The 21775-nt window shown below is 39.4% G+C and overlaps 2 protein-coding genes across 3 annotated transcripts; both read right to left on the bottom strand.

Moving 5' to 3' along the window:
* Nucleotides 1-4: 4 nt before the first annotated feature.
* On the bottom strand, nucleotides 5-2847 carry LOC122996649 (T-cell surface antigen CD2-like). Its single transcript, XM_044372248.1, has one exon. It carries the CDS (start codon nucleotides 2693-2695, stop codon nucleotides 1841-1843), a length of 855 nt encoding a protein of 284 aa, XP_044228183.1. The 5' UTR covers nucleotides 2696-2847; the 3' UTR covers nucleotides 5-1840.
* A 2625-nt stretch (nucleotides 2848-5472) lies between these two features.
* On the bottom strand, nucleotides 5473-21775 carry kif11 (kinesin family member 11). 2 transcript variants are annotated; one of them, XM_044372142.1, is made up of 27 exons: nucleotides 21593-21775; nucleotides 21281-21389; nucleotides 19917-20046; nucleotides 19161-19258; nucleotides 18957-19035; nucleotides 18686-18871; nucleotides 17991-18115; nucleotides 17786-17876; nucleotides 17190-17335; nucleotides 15532-15628; nucleotides 15325-15420; nucleotides 15096-15184; nucleotides 14176-14263; nucleotides 13309-13382; nucleotides 13090-13204; nucleotides 12556-12627; nucleotides 11625-11760; nucleotides 11170-11342; nucleotides 10134-10259; nucleotides 9669-9824; nucleotides 8315-8454; nucleotides 7998-8158; nucleotides 7763-7881; nucleotides 7394-7616; nucleotides 6778-6944; nucleotides 6426-6536; nucleotides 5473-5779 (listed from the first exon to the last, which is right to left on the bottom strand). In XM_044372142.1, the coding sequence occupies exons 2-27, from the start codon at nucleotides 21352-21354 to the stop codon at nucleotides 5672-5674; spliced, it is 3180 nt and encodes a 1059-aa protein (XP_044228077.1). In that variant the 5' UTR covers nucleotides 21355-21389; nucleotides 21593-21775; the 3' UTR covers nucleotides 5473-5671. The 2 variants fall into 2 exon arrangements, with proteins under 2 accessions (XP_044228077.1, XP_044228076.1); XM_044372141.1 differs by having other exon boundaries at nucleotides 5473-5782; nucleotides 21593-21774.

The following is a 21775-nucleotide window of genomic DNA, read 5'->3' as shown; positions in this document are numbered from 1 at the left end:
TTTATTTAAGTTCTTTTATTTAAGAGAACACATGTATATTAACAGTATGTACACACACAAATGTCCATACCAGGGGCGTATATACAAAGTTACAAGAAAAAGTAATACAAATTCAAAATAATGTATCATCAGTCCATAAGAAATTAATCAGAAACACAACTAGTTTTAACTGCTTTAAGGCCTCTTTTATCATGGGCTGATTCGGTCTGGCGTCAAAAGGAGATGATGATAATCTTCTTTTGGTAACCAACCTCTGATGTGGAATGATGACTAAAGATCTCTCCTCTCCCTAACACCTCTACCAAACAATTATGATTGAAACAAAGAAAAACCCCATAATAGTCATAATTAAATAAATAAAATGAACCAAATGAAAACAGTAGATAAACAATAAATAATACTTATACTACTCAGATTCATTGGTCTTGTTGATCCTAAATACTCCAGAAGGAGTTTCCAACTTGTCACCTGAGGATTTTTTTTTGAATATTACTGATATTATTTGATATTTTGCTGTTCCTTCCTCTCCACAATATTCACACGTTCCATTATTACACTTTCCAATCATCAGAATCATCTTAATGTATTTATCATTTTACTTATCAATCAATTTCTTTCTCATTATGGGCTTTTTTTTTTTTATTAATAATGATGAGCCTACAGTTAGTGAAGCAGTTTTACAGATTTATTTCTATGGTACTTCATGGAAAAACAATCATATGTCAATGCAAAAGATTTCAAATGCTAACTAAAATAAATTAAAACCTTCTCCTCCTCATTCATTTAGTCAACATAAGAAGGCACTTTGACTGGATGGATGGAGGACAAAGTTAACAATTAAAGGCACAACATACTGCACATCTCAGAGATGATAATCCATGAATTTTAAGAAGATTGTCTCAGATTATTGTTCTATATATCACAGACAAATTCCACATGGCGTTTGCTGTATAGCTTGAAAATCAGCCCATAATATAGAAGCATAGAAGCACAATCTTTACATTCTCGTTAGTACAAAAGTATGTGATGTTCATATTAACACAGATATTCACACAGTGCACTTTTTTCTTTAACTATTAATTGACACAGGATAGAAGCATTGGACAGTATTCAAAAACACGAGTTACAAGAACGATAGGCATATGATGATAAGACAAATATCATCCAAGCAAGTACTGGAAAATCTGTAAAGTGCTCTCGTTTGATCAAAGTCATCAGCACTGTGAGTCAGCTTCACACAATTCCTCATTTATATTTCTGATAGTCCGCCCAGCTCAGCATAACTAAAAAAAATCACTGTCAAGGAATAAAAATGAAATGAAATTAATAAAAGTCCCAATGGAAGGCCTTCCATTCAACTTCAACAGCACTGCTTTTTAAAATGCTGGCATGCAATTACAGTATTTAATTACTTGGATCAACTGAGATGTCATAATACTGTGAATTACAAGGCCAAATTTGATCAGTCGACACTAAAGAGCAGTTACCGAGTGGTTTTACTATTCAATGCGGTGAACATGAACTTTATATCCATGTGTCCATCGATCCACTTATCTTCCCTTCTTACCCATACAGGCACATAAACACACACACATATGTTTTAAAGCAATAAAAAAGTTCATAATGTCCTCCGTTCTATTGTTTTAGGAAGACAGTGCGGAAATCCCTCTGCAGCTTCCTGTGAGTAACAGTCCATGATGCTCAAGAGTTGAAACCTGATTAAAAAAAACAAAAACAAGAATGGAGATGTTGTTCTGTCAAACATGAACAGAGCAACAGCAATCTGAAGTCTGATGGCACATGAGTGCAGGTCAGAGTCTGTCTCAAAGACTTCACAGAGTCAGGGTCCAGGGCCTGCACCAGGTTTTTCATTTTCTTCAGCGCCTTGGTTTTGTAATGGATTCGACTCCGGGTTGTTTTCATTTCCATTACTACTTGTGCCTGATTTTCTCAATTCATTGATTCGTTTCTCGATATCCTTTCGTTTCCGAAACCCTACACACCCACACACACCAAACAAGGCGATAAGAACCAGAACCACCACCACAGGTATAACAGGGCTCGGTGTAGGCTTGTCTTTGTAGAAAGGGTTGTCTTTGGGTTTACTTTCTTCCTCACTGATTGTGTTGTTCATCCGGCAGGAGAACGTTTTAACTCTTTTGGTGGTCTCATCGTTGGTGATTTTCCTGTCCTTCTTCCCATCCTCCCACTCTTCTCCTCCCATCTTCCAGCTGTAGGTGACAGGTTCAGCTTCCTCTGTGTTTCCATGACAAGTCAGGATGCAGTTTTCTGATGTAGCGGTACATGTCAGTGGTTTCACCAACACAGCAGGCTTCGGCACTCTTCCGATCAGTTTTGCAGTGTAGCGCTTAGGCTGGACCTTGTTGTTGATTTCCACTGAATACTCCCCGCTGTCAGCTAGACTCATGTTTCTGATCTCCAAATCTCCAGTGATTATGTTCAGGGTTGTTCGGTTATTAAAGCCACCGTAATACTGCAGACCAACTATACCTTTCACCCATTCTGCCACCAGATTGTTGTTGTGTTTCCACTGGATGCTGGTGATATCTTCGGAGACAGGAGGCCTCAACAGCAGCTCACCACCTTCCCCGAAAAACTTATCTTCAGCGGAAACAGAGCTCGGCACCGCCAGCAGCAGCAGCACCGACAGAAAACAACTCGTCGGTTTCTCCATGTCCACAGATCAACACAGAACAGGAGGAATATCAAGCTTCATGTCAGCTACAAAACGTTTATTTCTTGAGTCGTCGCGAGGTAAAAAGCGCGTCCACACCCTTTCAGTCGGTCTTCTAGAATGACCGAATGGCGGAAAAGGAACCGGAAGTCTTTTCTCTCGCCCCTTTTTTTTTAGGTGTTCCTTTCAGTGCACTGTCCAAATTCGGTTAGTTTTAGCTTTTTATTTATTTATTTCCTTCTTCTTTATTGACATGTAAAACCATTACAATTTCCTCTTTCACAAATGATCATATACAGAATATCACAGTTTGCAGAAGAAAAATTTAAAAAACAACAAAACTGAGCTATACGGAGAGTTACAGTTCATATAAAGATTTTTTTTTTTTTGAAAAAAAGATATTCATAGCTTTTACGGTCTTTGGATTAGAGGAGAGTCTAACTGGATCTAAGAACTGTTTGACGTTCGGCTTTTCTAGTACGCCATACAGGCTGCTGATAAATACACGTATGAAATAAGTGATAGTTTTAGCTTTTAGCAGGCTTGTTGAGCTCTTAGTACACGACAAACTATGTCAGCGACATCACGTCAAAATGTTATTTAAAAGCAAATACAAACGTCGCTTTCTCCATAAGCAGGCAATTTCCCGGGCAACCACGAGGCGGGTCATCGGTAACTGAGGAGACCAAATCGCCCGTTACACCGGCCTGAAACCGAAAGTAAAATATCTGGACTTTCCACAGCGGGGAAATATCGACTTGAGATTTGTAATAATTTCCGAACAGCATAGCGCACGTTTATCAGGAGTGGAAAGTAACTAAGTACATTTACTCAAGTACTCTACTTAAGTACAGTTTTGAGGTACTTGTACTTTACTTGAGTATTTCCATGTGATGCTTCTTTATACTTCCACTCCACTACATTTCAGAGGGAAATATTGTACTTTCTACTCCATTACATATATTTGACAGCTTTAGTTACTTTTCAGATCAATATTTTTCATGTAAAGCAGATTTTTTTTTCCATATTTTTTTTTTACATTCATAATTAATTTAAATCACTTTGAAGAGACTTGTTTTCATCTTGACATTAAAGGGTCAAGCAGCAACATCAAGCAACGTCAAATGTCTTGTTTTGTCCACAAACCAAAGATATTCAGTCTACTGTCACAGAGAACTAAAAAAAACCCAAAATATTCATATATTACAAAGCCAGAAGCAGATAACTCTAGTATTTCATCTAAAAAAATCACTCCATCATCAAAATTGTCAATTAATTTCCTGTCAATTGACTAATCGTTGAAGCTCTACAGAATACACTTAATGCACAACACCTGCAGCATTCAGAGCGACATGTTTTTGTCCTACATGAAGTTAATCTAATGTAATCTCCACTGCTGAACACTTTGTTTCTCGTTAGTAGTCTGAGGATTCACCGTTTGACTATAAATATGTATTTCCATCCCCCTTGGAAGACTTTGTCCATGTCTCACCTCCACAGCTTTACTACAGCGAAGAAGGATTTTAAATACCTTGTCACCCACCTCACAATGAAGCGCATATTCACAGAATAATAAAATAGCTGAAGAAACTATATCTTTACAGTTAGATTAGGACGTATACACCCTGTCTCTAATACAGTGGTTCTCAAAGTAGGGGCCGGGGACCCCCAGGGGTCCTTGAGGGGGTTCCTAGCAAAAAGGGGAATCATTTATTTTTACTACAATTTCATCCATAACTAACACAATGACAGGATGTATGGCTGTGCACTGTAGGTCATGGTTTCATACACTTTCTGTAATAAAACATCTAAAAGCAAAAATCTTATCAAACAGGGGTCCGTGGTCTAATTTGAGTCAGTTTAAGGGTCCTTGATATGAAAAAAGTTTGAGAACCACTTTTCTGATACAGATCTTCATGCTGTTACACTTTCAAAAATGTCCTACTGTCCTCCAATTAGATGTCTTACTACCTCGGGACGTATTAAACCAATAGCCTGACTAATCTTAAACTTTCTCCTTTCTGGATCATTATATTTATACAGAACTTGTGTACCATCAACTATATTATCACCTTGTTCACTTTGTTCTATTTTTACCAAGACATAAAACCACAGTGTCACAAAAGGAACTGAACCCAAAAACTGCTTTTAAAAAGGTAACTGCAGTTTAAGATCTGGAGTAAAAATCCCAAATCACATTAGAAATTCCCACCTCCTTACAATTTAAACTGAAATTTCCTTCTTCAAAATCAAAACTGCAACTGCTAATATCTAAATAATCAATCTTATTGTTCCCTATGAAGTCTGTGCAACTTGTCTATATACACTTAAAATTAGTTTAATCTTATTTTTTGCTTTTTATTGAGTATTCACTCTTAGAAATAGGTTTGTTTAGCCCATATATGAGGAATATTTTTTGTCTAACTCGTAGACATTGCTCTGCTGTTTTTTTTTCCTGATAAATAAAATAACTGAAAATAATTTAAAAAGCTGCTGCAGCATCCTAGATGAAGCTCGTTAAGTGTCTAAATGAGATCTAAAAACCCTCCAAACAGCTCACTGTTGGTGATGAGTGGAACTTATAAGTGTTGGTGTTGAGAAACATCCTGCTGCTTCTATTTAAAGATCTCAAAACTTTACTTCCTCATTTTACAAACATGATAAATCTTGTTCAGCTACCAGAATAAAAAAAATAAATAAATAGTGCGTATCAGAGTATTTTACTCCACTGAGTTTTATCTACTGGAATATTTTTTTTTAAAAAAAGAACAAAAGTATAAAACAAGTATAAATCTCTTTAATTTTACAAGCAACTTGAAAATTAAGACAATTACAATTATGATGATAAAACAAGAGACAGTTCATTAGACGGCATCCTAACATTTAGAATAAAACTTTAAAAAAAAAGAAAAAAAAGCAGAAGAAAAATAGTTGGACAGTAATAAACATTGTTTTTTAAAGAATATATTAAAACTGTTAGTTCTGACAGCGGAGTGGAAGTCTGGATTTCTGAGGTGTTGACGTGGCTTCGTTTTCTGCTACTTTTGGCCTGCTGGGGATCTTCGTCTCCTTTCCACCTTTCTTCTGCTGGAAATTACAAGAATATAGAATCAATAATAATAATAATAATAATAATAATAATAATAATAATAATAATAATGTGCAGGTGAAGAAACTCTTCATTTCTTAAAGCTTGAGACGGATGCTCTTCTGAACGAGATCAACTTTAAAGAAAACTTTTTCAACCTTTAATTAATCTCAAGTTTTAGAGGACAGATTCAACAAGTCAGGAGCCCGAATGAACATTGAAAACAGGTTTTTATTGCTTTTCTAGCTAATATGAAGCTTCAGCGTCCAAATGAGTCAAATCAAGTAGATATCTTTCAACGTTACAGTCTTTTTAGTGCCAAAGTTCCTCTTTTTGTTACTATACTTCCACCTGCAGCTCAACAGGGAAACAGTCCTGTAAATGTGTCAGATATCCACTTGATATGACTAACTCAGACTGATGAAGCTGAATAGAAGCTTCACACAGACTTTTAAATGACTGTGTGGACACACTGTGGATTTTATCCTTCATCACTAACATTGAAAACACATTTGAAGGATCTTTTAATATCCAGTATGAACAGGAGGAATGATTACAGCGAGGAAAAACCTCTTTCACTGTTCATATGGACACCTGACTGCTAAACTGAACTTGTCCTCCTACATTTTTTTTGCTGCTCACCTTGAAGAAAGGAAGGCGTTTGCTCTCGTTGAAGACGAGGTTCTCGTCGATGAAGGACGGCTCCGTGGCCACGCTTTCATTACAGGCGCTCGGCTCGTCCTCCAGAGAGTCCTAAACAGGACAAAGAGGAACAAAGTGAAAATGGAGCAGAAATGAACAAGAGCTGGTTGTTTTGTTTAAATTCAGAGCTGCAGAGTCACTGATAATTCTCTGTATGTTCATCACTACAGGCGACGACCAACACTGACAGATCACTGACTGTGTTATTATAAAAATATCGATCATAGTCGCTTCAAGTAAACCTGATTACTGGAGAAATCTCAGTAACTCTGTCTGAACATATGTGGTCAACCTGGCTGCGTTTGTCCTCCTCTTCCTCCTCCTCCTCCTCATCCTCTTCCTCCATGGCAGCCTGCAGCTCCTCCTGTTTCCTCCTCAGACTCTCCAGCAGCTCGCTGCGGCTCCGCGACTTCGCCACCTGCCCGGGATACGCAAACTCCCGCCGCTGAGGGGTCGTACCTGAAGGGAACAGCACATGCGTCTTGTGACCTGAACGGGCAAAAAAGGACTCGAGGACACGAGACTTTACACCGTCTCTACACAAAGTCGAAGCTTAAGCTTTAAACATAAAGACAAAACTGACGTATGAAAGTTAGAACTCAACAGCGTGAATCAGCCAGTCTCTAAAAACACTCAACTTTTCCACATGAAATTAAACTTTATTTCTATGTTGATGGATTTATTTTAATGGAATTGTTTACTGGATTTTAATTGGTGCTAATGTTGAGGTGAACGTTTCTTTTCTAAAGTTTAAAATTCCCACAATTTTACTGCAAAAAAAGCACATAAAATATTGCAAACTGCATCACGATTTTTGAGAAAAGCTGCTGCAAAAATCACACAAAAACAAAAAACAAACTGCATCCTGACCGATCGACAGAAAAATGCATCCAGGATAAATCATTTACCGGTGGGGACGTCCTCCTGCAGCTCATCCTGCAGGAAGTTGTGGACCAGCTGCTGATTCGTCCGCATGCGGTCCCCGAGCTCAGACTGCTGTTGGTCCAGGACAGTTCGGTTCAGGGAGATCTGGTTCTGCACAGCCGTCACAGCCTGCTTCACCTCCTGCTGCTGGCCGGACAGCTCCTTCTCCGCCGCTCGGAGCTGCTCGGTGCAGCGCATCTCCACGCTCTGGAGGAAAGATGGAGGATTAGAGTAAAAGGGCTCCATATGGAGAAGTTTTATCTGGCAGGTGATGCATTTGGGTGTAAAATAACTCTGAACGACTGAAATGAAGTTCAGGAGGTTTTTAACAACAGCAGGATGTTTTTTTTTACCTTCTGCAGGGTCTCAACCTCAGTGGAAATCCTCTCCATCATGGTGAGCTGTTCCTGGGCTTGAGTCTCAGCATGTTTGCTGACTCTGGAGCTCCACTGGAGGTCACGTTCCACCAGACCTGCAGTCACACGTTGACGTTAACAATATAGACTGAATAGCTGAACGTACCGTAGAGTTTTTTCCAGTGTAAAGTTTAAACGATAACTTTAAAAAAAGGAAGGATGAGTTCGGTACCGGACACGGAGCTGTGGAGGTGCGAGCAGCATCCCGTCAGCTCCTCCAGAGTCTGCTGGCTCTCATCGGCGCTGAGACGCAGCGAGGAGGCGAGGGAGGAGGAGGTGGAGGAGAGGATGTCTGCCTGAGCTGAGGCCTGACGCTCCACCGTGCTGCAACCGCTGCACACACACACACACACACACACAGAGAAACAAGACGGTGATGATACTGTAGGGACAACCTCACGTCATGTGACTCGAATGGAATTCATGACCCTTGATGTGACTTTAACACGGATTTGAAAACTTGTCGGTGAAAGTGTGTTTGTGCGTCACCTGCTGACGTTCTCCTGGAGACTCTGCAGAGGTTTCTTCAGAGTTCTGGAGGCAGAGCGCAGATCGGTGTAGTCCTGCTGGGTCTCCATGGTCAGCAGGTTCAGCTGGTCCTGCAGGCACTGGATGGTCTGCTTCATACCCTGAAAGACGGACACACAGAAGCAATGTTAGTTTGACTCGTTCATTTACAATCATCTTAAACGCACAATATGTAATTTCAGCCGCTAGGCGTCTCAATCAAAACAATAACAAGAGACGGAGTGTGATGACGGTGTGAAGTAGCAAAGGATCATGGGAGTTGTTGTCTTTCTTGTTAAATAAACAGCTTCAGCGGGATAGGATTACTCCAGTGTTCATCATTCAGGATGTTTTTACAAACAGACCCAGAGATTACAGGTAAAAACACTGAATAAAGCTGTTTCACCTAAAATCAATGTTTCTCCGACGACGTTTGGTGACCACCGGACTTCCTGGAGGGGCTGTTAGCCGAGCTGCTGCTAACGTTTGTCCAGTTTATTTCTCTGATAACTTAAGATCCAGACGTCCAATGACTAAAATCCTTCTTCCGGCTAAAAGATATAGTTAAAAACCACCTAAATTTATCATGAAAATGTGTCTTAAAACTGAATAAAAGTCCATTTATAACAGTTTGTGTGGAACAACCACAACGCCGATGTATTATCTTGTATGTGTGTAAGTTACTCTTTGGTAGACGCCATTGTAGCGGACAAACACAGCGCCGCCGTATGCATCTGGTGCGTGTTTACTCTTTGGTAGAGGAGGTATGACGCCATCGACAGGCGACCAAATGAAACGGTCCGTTACTTTGATTAAATTACAGATTTCACTGAGTTTGAAAATACACAACTCAACAACATATATAACACAGGTCTAGTTGATTTTAGACATTTTAATGTGGAATAATTACATATTAGAGCTTTAACTGAGGACAATAACTGATATAACTACAGGTATGAAAACATTTATAGATATGAAAATGTGATGATGTGCATCAAAGAGCTGAAAAATGCCAGAATCAGCTCAGACAGTGTAAAAGGAATTAATCATTTTCTCACTTTTTGTACACATTAAACCAATTAGATATAATGTGTTAATTAGGGAGGTTTAAAAGGTAGATTGTCTCCTTTGTAAAAACTATGAACTGCGAGTTCTGCTTTAGTTTTTGTTGTCATTGTTACATCGAAACTTCCTGCTTCAAATAATCATTATTTTCATCAGATATCAGTCTGTTCATGTCGCTGCCTCGTCCCTGGAATCGACTGAGGAGTGAAATTAGGTGTCGAATCGATAGAATAAAAGGAGTTTGATGTCAGGACAACGTATCGTGTCGTACCGTCTGGTGTCTCTCCTGCGCCCGTCTGATCTGATCCTCCAGCTTGTCGTGTTCGACCTGCAGGGAGCTCAGGCTCTGCACCGTGTCCTCTCGCAGCCCTGCGAGGTCCCGGACCAGTCCGCTGAAAAACACCCCCGTCTCCTTCATCGCCTCCACCTGACGGAGCCAGACAATAAAGAACAGCTGCAGGTAAGAAACCACGACCTAAAGTTATAATAAAAAATGATTCGACTGATCTAGAGCTGCAACCATTACTGGATTAGTTGCCGACTATTAAATTGAGAAAAGAAAATGTCTTAAATGTGAATAAACCAAACAACTAATCAATTAAATCAAGACAATAACTTTCTGTTCTCAAAAAAAACAGTTTTCCCCAATTCAACACATAATCAAATATGATACAGAATATTGATTAAAGTCACGTCTTTCATCGATAACGAGGTATAAAGACAGATGGTGACAGACCTTGTCGGCCAGCGCTCGCTGCGTCTCCACTGTGGCTCTCAGAGTGTCGTTGAGCTCCTTAACAGCCGACAGACCCATCAGAGTCCGAACCACCAGGACCTCCTCCATGTCCTGCCGATGCTCCTCCTGCACGCAAACACACACACACACACACACACACACGCAAACACACAAAACAAATAAAACAACCAACCCTCAAATTAACAAAAGCAGGCAAATATGCGTTTTGTGTCCCATGACGACGACCCCACCCTGATAAAAGTCAGAGGAAAACTGATTTGGGGATTATTATTATTATTATTATTGTTAATAATCAAACTGCAGCTTCAAACCAAATCTGCGTTTCACGACCTTTTTAATAGCACACAGGATTTAATTTAAGCACCTTTGTCACAGTCATACCGATCAAAGAAAGACAGAAAGCCAGCAGGGACAAAAAGGCCTACAAGTATTTACTAAGTAAATAATCAGGGAGTAAATGGACGGATTAACTAATTACTGCATGTATTTAAGTTTTATCTAAACTCTCGATAACTCCTGTGGCTGCAGCGGTGACAGTGTTCGACTTTCAAAATGTGGATTCGATTTTAAATTTGTATTTAAACGTTTTGTCTTAAAGAGTTGACTTAATCTCATCGTTTTGATATAATACAGACGTATCATTCGGTTATTGCAACGTTGTCTGATATTCATGACCTTGAAAGTCACTTTTTTTTTTTAACTTAATGTCTCTTAAAAGTTTATACCTATCTCATAATCCCTAAACTTTTTTCCTTTTTAAACACAGAACGAGGACTATCGGTTTGTTCATCACATCAGGAGAAGATGTGGACCAGAGGAACGTTTACTAATATCATCTTACAACTAATGTTACCGTCTACAGCAGGAAAGATATTTAAAACTTTAACACCTTCTTAGGTGTTTTATAGAAAGGAAACTGAACTCAACGTTTCCCTTTTAAGACTTAAAGACCTGCAGAAACCTTCGTCTCGTCTATTAAACTGTTGTGTTTCAGCTGTGGACGTCGTTTTCTCACCAGCAGCTGCAGCAGATTCTCCTTATCTTGCAGACACAGGGCCGACTGCTGCTTCACTCTCTCCTGACAGCGAGCCACGCCCTCCCCGACCAGCTGCCCGACGCCGCCCACAAAGCTCTCCACGGTGGTCAGGGCTCCTTTCAACGCCGCCTCGTTCTTCACGAGCAAACCGTCTGTACGGAGGGGAAAAGGAAGGACAAAAAAAAAAAAGGACATCAGAGTCAAGTTTTACACAATTTCAGGAAGAAAAAAAAACTACTTTTCTCTACAACCTTTGGTCTGATCTTCTGTCATGACATGTCCCTCAGAGAATAAACCTTATACATTTTAACGACCCCCATGACCTTTCCTCTCTTTCACTTTTAGTTCCACTAGTGGTAACACGAGACAAACTAAACCACGAGTTATCTTTCATCCTGTGGCTGTAATGAACACCGCAGCTTCTCCGCTCTCACCGATGGCCTGCGTGTAGCTGCTCAGCATGTCGTGGTGTTTGCTTCCTTGCTGCTCGACGCAGCGCTGCATGCTGCTGAACGCTCCCTCCATCCGCTCAGCGAAACCCTGCTGGATCTGCCTGTTGTGCTGCTCCACCTGCAGTTTCAAAGCAAGTGTTTGTCTATTAGTCCTGATTTTACAAAAAAAAAAAAAAAACCCAACAACATTTCAACACTCCAAAACGTGACGTGCAAATTAGTCTTAAAGCCCCTGGAAACGCAAATCCATGTTTGGCTATTAATTATGTAATTTGGGATCTAATGTGCATATAGTAAACAATTAAAAAGTATGAGAACAGCCTTTGACATAGTCTATGTAATTCTTTAGAAAGTTTCTCTCCCTTCTCTTGTTACTGGGTTGTAGTTAGACGGGGCTAAAAGTAGTGATTATTAGTTTTACTGTGTGTAGTGTGGAACTATCCATGTGATTTTCAGGCAATTAGATGAAAGAAATCCATACCTCTGATATAAAAACATTTGAAAACGGGTCAAATTTGACCCCGAGGACAACAGAAGGGTTAATTAACTGCAATTTAGATAATCAGGTAATTATTGCTGTTTAACATTTGTTATTTCCTGCTTCTCAAAACGAGAGGATTTACTTATTTTCTCTGTTTTATATCACTGTAAACTGAATATCTATGGACTTTTGAACAAGTGACAATAATAAACACCATCTTTAGTCCTGCGATGGGCATTTTCTGACATTTTTTTTTAATTGTGAAAGATTAATTAAATATAAAACAAATTCATAATTGCTTCTACATTCATTGTTTGACCTACACTTAACACTCTAGCTGGGTGCACTCTTCTCTAATCTGATTATTTTAACCTGTGGGACTCTAAATCTATTTGATTGTTCAGCGTTTGCGGTTTGAAAAGTGCATGTGACCTCTTTCTTCCTGTCCAGCTTGCTGTGGAGACCCGACACGTCACTGGTGCTAGCGTCCACTGTGTTCAGCAACTGGGAGGAGGAGGAAACACACACACACACACACACACACACACACACACACAGATGGAAAAAAAGAGTTAACTTCCTGGAAAGTGCTCCAAAACATTATTCAGATATCCACACCACAGCAAAAACAGAAATGTAAGAACAAGTTGTCTTCAGTTGAATGATTTTTTAACCGCTGACTGCAAACAAAATTAAAAAAAAACATATTCTCTTGAAAAGGGAAGTTTAGTCAAAAACAGCAGTAAAGAGGAAGCTACAAACAGAGAACGATGAAGTCTTTAATAGTATGTAAAGTACAGAGACAGAAAAAAAAGGGAACATAACAGAAAAAGTGAGAGAAGGTGGGAGGGGATCGACACTAGTGAACGAAACTTCACATTTAGCCGCACGACATTCACTCGTTTATTCATTATTAAAAGCGTCAGGAGTCATGTTGAAGTCGGCGTCAGTGCTGCATGTCCGTACCTGTGTGGCGGTGTTGTAGAGGCTCTCCTGCGCCGAGTTAAACTCCGAGCAGATAAACTCCTCCTGACTCAGCTTCTCTTTGGTGTGCTGCAGGTCTCGGCTCGTCTCCTCCAGCCTGAAGTCGACACGGACAGTTTGAATCAAAAGTTACATTAAAAAAAAAAAAAAAAAAAGCGAATGCATCATGTCAGTGTCTCCTGTGTGATAACAGTCGTTCACCTCTGCTGCTTCTCCTCCAGGTCTACGGCGCACTGCTCCAGTTTGGCTTTACTGTCCACAAACAGCTCAGACACCTGCGGAGAGGAGAAGCATGAAGACACCTGGTGCAGGTAGAAACATCGACGGCAGCTAGGATAACATTCAGATGCAAAGATTTCTGCTCAACAGCCCTGTTTTTATCCTCCAGTACGATCAAATTTGAACACTGTATATATGTGGGAATGTGTGTTTTTGGCATCTTATTCTGTCCTTTGCTCCTGTTATGTTTGTCCTGTAAAGCAGTTTGTAATTGTTTGGTTTTGATAAATGCTATGTGAATAAACTTTAAGATGATGACATATTTAAATGTCTTGTTTTGTCTAAATAACATCCCAAAACCCAAAGATATTCATTCATCGTCATCATGGAGGACGAAGAAAACACACCTGAGAAGCGGAAACTAGTGAATTTTTGCCATTTTTTCCTTGAAAACGTACATATCGGCCAACGCGGCACCTTGACGGATGACGTCATCTTGCATTGTGGCAAAAACAGAGCCAAGTTCAACATTCATAAATGTAGATTATTATTAATGAGGTAATGTTTGAATGTTTAATCTTTGTGTCATCCGTTAGCATAGAATACTAAAGGGGCGAAGACCCTATTGTTTTTCGTATGTTTGTTTCTTTATTATTACGCCACTTCAACCCTAAATTTGACCCCCTAAACATGCTCAAACTACTACTAACTATTATACTACTATTACACCAAAACTTCCAAATAATCTTGTGTTCAGCTGGAGCATCAAAATGTCAAATTAAGACTCTTTCTTTTCTTTTAAAATCCATCATAAATCATGTGTGTGAAGGGAAAGTCAGGCTCTCGTACCTTCTTCAGCTCCTCTTCCATGGCTGCGATCCGGTCGGTGTACTCGGTTACTTGTTCCTCACCGGAGTTGAGCTGACCCATCATGCTCCTGAAACACACGCACACAGGACTGTCAGTTTATATCTGATTGATTAGAGCCGCAACAATTAAAAATCGATCAATTCTTTTACTTGTATTAACATTCTAGTAAACTGAATATCTTTGGGTTTTATGATGTTGTTGTGTTCTGTTGGAAACTGTCATGTTTCACAATTTTTGTGTCGGCAGATTAATTGATAATGAAAGAAACTTTTAGTTGCTGTAATATCTGTTACAGCATCGAGTATCACAACAGGTGAATGTACATTAAAAAAAAATCATTATTTTTCTATTAATCATTTGGTCTGTAAAACATCAGAAAACTGGAAAATGTCCTTCAAGTCTTCAAATGTCTTATTTTAACAGTCCAACAGTCCACAGCACAAAATATTCAGGTTATTATCATGTTAAGTCAAATAGAAGCAGAACTATTCTGAATAAACACACTTTATAAAAAAAAAAAAAAAAGTTTAACCTGCGGATTATTTACTCGATTAAGTGCTTATGAATTATCCGAAATCAGTGAGAAATGTTTCCCACAGCTCAATGAGATGTCTTCAAATGTTGTAGTTTTGTCCGACAAACAGTCAAAAACCTGAAGATATTCAATTAACTGTCATGTTTGACGAAGAAAAGCTGCAAATCTTCACATCTGAGAAGCTGGAACCAGAAATTTTAGCATTTTTTTTTGCTTGAAAAGTGATTAAAACAGTTAATTGATGATTAAAATAGTTGTCGATCGACTAATCATTGCAGCTCTGTATCATTTTAGTTATTTAATTTCGTGGATAAAATGAGGATGTATGGTTAAACTAATCTCCCGTTTCTGTCATGTGACCTACTCGTAGTTTTCCACAGACAGGTAAACTCCGTTCTTGTCTCGAGCGGCGGCCAGATCTCGCTTCAGACGCTCAATCTCCTCCGTGTATTCCTGAAGGAAAAAACAAACAACAGTCAACATTTCCTCGAGGATGTCGCAACATGCCATTAAAATAATGATAAACTGATATAAAACTTATATATCCTCAAGATGTTTTAATGATGATTTCAGAGGGGGAAACACTCGTCTACCTTGATGAGCGTCCTCTTGGTGAGTTTCTGGTTGACTTCGGGTTTGTTCATGATGTTCTTGGCTCGGCTGGCGTACTCCAGTGTGCTCAGAGTCTCCTGCACAGAGACACAAAGAACATCACAATCATTAAAAAGCATTCACTCCTAACTTCAAGCACCTGAATTAAAGAGTTCTTATCTATTATTCACAGAGAAAACAGAACGTACCTCCAGGTTGCTGGAGGAAGGCGACACGGTGGCGATGATGGAGGTTTTTGTTCGTCCTCCCAGCGAGTCCTGCAGGATTCGAGTCAGCTTGGACTCTCTGTTTGAAGAGGACACATCATTTATCTAACCCAGTAATATAACCAGTTAACATGTTAGTATAATAACAGCTGGTGCCCATATCAACACTTCCCCCAGTTGCCGATCAATCCTCCAATAGATTGAGGCTGTTTACAGGAAACAAAGTTTCATACACAACAAGTCAAACAATAGATTGAGGCCTTAATACGACCGTCCTGCACTCTAATATTTAGGGACAGAGCCCAAAAGGCAGAGAACTACTGTAAAACAGTAGCCGTGTGTTGTTTTTCGTGTGTTTGTTTGTTTCTTTCTTTCTTTATTATTACGCCACTTCAGACCTAAATTTGACCCCCTAAACATGCTCAAAAACTCACCAAATTTGGCACACACACATCAGGTCTGGTGAAAAATGTGATAAATTGTAAAAATTAACCCCTAAAGTGCCAAAATGTGCTCTCTAGCGCCACCTATGTAACTAAAATGGCCGCCACGGCCCGTAGGAATGTCGTAGAGAGATCAAACCAAAACTCAATTATTCGTCTCAGCAAGACCTGCAAATCATACACTGACACCCCTGACCTAAATCCAACAGGAAGTCCACAATCAGACTTTCAAAATAAGACTTTGCTCCAATTTTGGACCCCGAACAAACACTATCTCCTCCGAGGGCGTTAACAGTATCAGCTTCAAACTTTAATATATGACTTGTGACACTATGCTGAGAAAAAGTTGTTAAAACTTTGTAATAACTTGAACGGTTTGGATTTAATAAGCCCTGAAAGTTGCAGTGCCACATCACACCTTACAATGTAAACCAATGGGGAGGCAATCTATGGGCATGAACTTTGTGTCAAACAGAGGCTACTGATGTCTAAACTATAAGTCTGACCACTTTCAAACCTGTATCAATGGATTCACCACGAAATTTCCTACTAAAATATGATTTTTAATGTAAGATTTGGCCAAAGTCATGGGATTTATGAGGAGATTTCACAAGAAGCGTACTCTAAAATCCTCCTCTCCAACTGCTCCTGGTGATGTCACTCCCTCAGTGCTGTGAAACATTCCGCAATACACACTCATTATAAAATCACAGGAGGAGCAAGAAAAGACTTTAAAACTCACACTCTAATATCTCAAAAACAATAAAAGATAGAAAACATGTAAATTCAAGATTTGTAGGTCAAAGTCTCGTGACTCATTTAAAGTTCAAATGAAGTTTGTATCTAAAACTATGTGGAAGCAGTAAATGTTCAAAAAGGTGTGGGTTCACTCACACTCTCCATTCAAATATATGAGTATTTTTCTGTCCAGCTGCAGTTACTTATTGTCTCTTCACACCTGACAGTACACATGTCAATCAAACTTTCAAAATAAAAGCACACCACACTTGTAAGAAATATCCCTCATTTTTAAAAAGCAAAATGATCTGATCCCGACGGGCCAGAGTGCGAGGTCCCGACCAACGCTGCTCACAGCTTTAATTTGCATTTTGTGTTTGGTTTCACAAATGTTATCTTATGAGTTACTAAGATGATTGTATGTTTATGTCATCGTGTGTGTGTGTTTCGTGTTCGTACCTGTAGGGGATGTGAGGTCTTTTCTCCACCAGAGCGGTGATCACTCTGCCCAGCGTCAGCAGAGACTGGTTGATGTTTCCGGCCTCGCGGGCTCGTTTGTCCACCGCACCTGAACGGCCGATGTTCTCACTGCCGGCGAGATCCACCTGGAGAGGAAGGAAGTTATACACCAGATCTAAGAAGTAGAAAACTTGTTCTGCACTCATTTTTAATCTTTAACTCAATAAAACATCAGAAGGAAAACTGTGAAAAATGTTCAGAGTATCCTACACCACAAAGATATATCATCAGATTTCTTGTTTTGTCCAACAAACAATCCAAAAATATTCGATTCACTGTAGCATAAAAAGCAGCAAATACTCACATTTGACATCCTACAACTACGATTACATAGATTTATCTCTTCATCTTCTAATTATTGAAGCTATAAATTGTTAGGTAATTATAAACTCTGAGCAATTTATTTGAAAAAAAGTCTTATTTCAGTCTAATAATTGATGTCAAATAAATATTAGTGGTGGATTTTCTTTGCATTGGCCAAAAGAAAAGCATCATCAATACATTAATTCACACATTTAACATAAGAGGATCATTACCAGGTTGAGTTTTCCGATCTTCACCAGCTCCTCTCCATCCAGAGTGATTTCCTTCATGTGAATGGTGACGGAGAACACGGAGTGGGAGCGACTGCAGAGAGAAACAAGGACAAGTAAATAAAAAGTTGTGAATGAAACGAGCAAGAAACTATAGAAACAACTCAATCCACTCGTCAGACGACAGCGCGTTTCTCTCTGCGTGTACCTGGAGTAGGCGTTCATCAGCGTGGACGCCGTCCTCCTCTTGGCTGCTCCTCTCTCCAGGATCTGATAAACTTCGTCTTTGTTGTGAACCGTCACCTCCTCCAGACCCTTCACCACCACGCCGCGCTGCAACACACACACACACACACACAACACAGCAGTCAGCACAGCGGAAAGAAACTGTTCATCTGATAGCAGCCATTACCATTTTATCTACCAAACAACTAACTGACTAATTGAGAAAATAACCAACAGATTAACTGATAATAAAAGTAATCGTTAGTTGCAGCTTTACTGTCGTGGATTACATAGAAAGACTTCAATTCCTCATATTTTCTGTTTAAAATAAATAACTACCAGTTACCAAAATAGTTGCTGATGTCTGTTGTAAAGTTTGTTCCAATTCATTTGATATTGAAATATTTCTCAGAATCAAAAGAAAACTTCAGGCAGCAGGTGGTGCTGCAGGGAAAAGTCAGAGGATCATTAAAGTCATTAAAGATCAATTTCAAGATATTTACATAAAAGCCAAAACCGTCACTGTGCTGAGGGCACTACAGGAAGTCAGATTCATCCTCTGGGGAACATGAATGTTTGTACAACATTTCCTAGTTGTGGGTTAACAGACAGATAACCGCCGTCTCCAGAGGAATACAGCGAGTCAAAAGATAAATCCAGATCCAGTCCGACAGTTACCTTGTTTCTCGGGTCGTCAAAGAGCTGCAGCCGCTCGTTGACGTCCTCGGAGGGGCTGAGCAGGTCGAACAGCTCCTCGTTGTAGATCTCCAGCAGGGACACTTTGACGGAGAACTCGGTGCCGTTCTCAGACAGCTTCTCGAAGATCTGGTGCAGCGTTCTGGGTATGATGCCGGCCAGAGGGTCCTGGCGAACACAGGAAACATTATCAGTTCATTTCCTGTCTGATTATCCCATAAATATTCCATTTAAAAAAAAAGACTAAATTTACCTCCTCCCAGGTGAACTGCTCGTCTGGACTCCTCTCTCCCTCCATGGTGAACGTCTTTCCTGTTCCAGTCTGACCGTAGCTGAACAGGAAGCACAGAGGGAACAATAACAGATTTGATTTCAGGAGAAAGACTTTTCTCTGGGTGTTAATTTATCTGTCAACTGCAGCATTAAAAATGAACTTTGACAGCAACAGAACACTTACGCAAAAACAGTGCAGTTGTATCCCATGATGACTTCATTCAGGATGGGACAGACGACGCTTCTGTAGACCTCGATCTGCTTTGCAGCGGGACCGAACACCTGAAAGGAAAAAAAACAAAAAAAAGACAGAAGTGATCATTAAAAAAAAAACAAAAAACAAAAAAAAAAACAAGATTTAAGCTCCGGGGTCGTATATTGCTGCCAAGCATTTGCCGTTTTCAGCTTCTCAAATGTGATGATTTAACGCTTTTCTTTGTCAAACATGATGATAATCTGATTTTCTTCAGGTTTTGGACTGTTGGTCAAACAAAGTAAAACATATGAAGACGTCATCTTTAACTCTGGGAATTTGTAACAAGAATTCTTCACTTTCTTATAACATTTTTTTTTTTACAGACAAAACAATTCAAATAAATGAGAGAAAATAAACAACTTGATGATTATTTTTCGTAACATTCACTGACACAGAGTGGTCACTTGTCAACCAATCACTGCGGAGATAGTGAGTGAGTTCATTCATTAAACAAATCACCATAGCAACAGGGTCTCTAAGCAGCTTTGTGTCTCAAGAGGAGGACTCCTAGTGGTAAAGATAAGACTCCTGATCAGCCTCCAGGACACAAACGCTAAACACAACAGATGGTTTGTGTCCCCACAGTTTACATCAACTGTCTGAACAACAGCTCGAGGACGGTTTTTAACGTTAAAAAATCCTTTTAACAGCCGTGTAAAGATAAACATGTCTGCAGCCGCTCACCATGTCAAATGTGTAGGTCTTTCGAGACGCCTTGTCGTTCACCCCTCCCGTCCTCACGAGCACCTCCTTCCTGTTTGAGTCGCAGTCGATAACTCCGTAGGACGACTTGCGCTCCATCGTGTTGAAAGGTCTGAAAACGTGAAGCAATACGTCGATTAGATATAAAGGCTGAGACAAGCATCAATACAGCAACATATCACAACATCTTCTCATTTATCACATGACGGCACAAAGATCCAGACTGAAAAAAGCGTCTAAATTACTGAAACAAGGGAGAATGATTCCTTTAATCCAGCATATTATCTTCTGTTGACTATTTAAATTTGAGAAATACCAGAATGTGTTTGTGTGAGAGTTTATTTACAGGAAAGTAAAAAAAACATGTTTAGATCTGTTTAAACACCTGAATGACAGCAGCACACGTCCACGTTACAATGTGACGATTATCCGATCAAACTATTTGAACTATAAAATCTTATTAAAACAAGGTGAAAAATGCTGATCATAACTTTATTCAAAATGCTTGTTTGTTTCTGACAAACAGTCCCAAACCCAAAGATATTACACTTTCTATCACACAAGACAAATAAACAAAGAAAACAAAGTGAATGTTTGGCATTTTTGCTTAAAACAAAACAAACAAAACATTAACCACTTAAGCTCTATTTATAAACATCAGTTAAGGCTGAAACTAATGATTATTTTCATTCTCAATTAATCTGGTGATTATTTTCTCAATTAAACGATTAGTTGTTTGGTGAGGAAAAATGAGGATCAGTGTTTCCCTGTGACCAGGAGAACTTCCTCAAATGTCTTGTTTTGTCAACAACCCAAAAATATTCACTTTACCTCCAGCAAAAATATATTTACAAGTTTATCTGAAGCTAATATGAAGCTTCAGCGTCCAAATGAGTCAAATCAAGTAGATATCTTTCAACATTACAGTCTTGTTAGTGCCAAAGTCTCTCTTTTTGTTACTATACTTCCACAGCAGCTCAACAGGGAAACACTGTCCTGTAAATGTGTCAGATATCCACTTGATATGACTAACTCAGACTGCTGAAGCTGAATAGAAGCTTCACAGAGACTTTTAAATAACTGTGTGGACACACCGTGGATTTTAGCCTCCATCACTAACATTGAAAGCATATTTGAAGGATCTTTTAATATCCAGTATGAACAGGAGGAATGATTACAGTGAGGAAAACCTCTTTCACTGTTCATATGAACACCTGACTGCTGGTTTAAGACAAAACCGTGAATCTGTCCTTTAATGTGCTGCCTGTTAAAGCTCCGTGAAACAAAAACCAGTGAACAACATGCAAAGATTCACATTAACAAAAAAGTAGTTTTTCTCCCCATACCTGCATCTGACAACGACCTGGATGTTTCTCCCCTTTTCATCCCGTTTAAATCCGCTCAGGTTGTGTGAAGCCATGTTTGCAGAGAGATGCTCAACTCTGCTAAACCAGTCTGTAAAAACCAGAAAAACACCGCAAGTTAGCACGTAAATAAAACAACAAGCTTCAGATTTAATAATGAACTAAAAGCGAAATCGGACACCTGATAAATAACACAGAGAGCAGTCGCAGTTTAAACATATCGCAGAAATATGCCGTTAATTAACAACAAATCGCTAGCCATCTTGGAATTGGCGTTAATACAAAATAACTTACCGTACGACGGTGTTCACTCGTCTTCTCTGTCTTTACGAATTATCCTCGTATTGTTGCCAACACAAATATACTTTTTAAGCTCTATATATGGCGTCTCCCGCTTCCTGTGACACCGTATCCACTTTCCACAGTCGCGTCTCTGCCGCTCGAAAGCCTCCGATAAGAAACATTTCAAACTGTACT

Source organism: Thunnus albacares, chromosome 14, assembly GCF_914725855.1.
Source record: "Thunnus albacares chromosome 14, fThuAlb1.1, whole genome shotgun sequence".
Classification (NCBI taxonomy): Eukaryota; Metazoa; Chordata; class Actinopteri; order Scombriformes; family Scombridae; genus Thunnus; species Thunnus albacares.
Note: the sequence above shows the minus strand (reverse complement) of the source record. Positions and strands in the feature narration are given on the sequence as shown.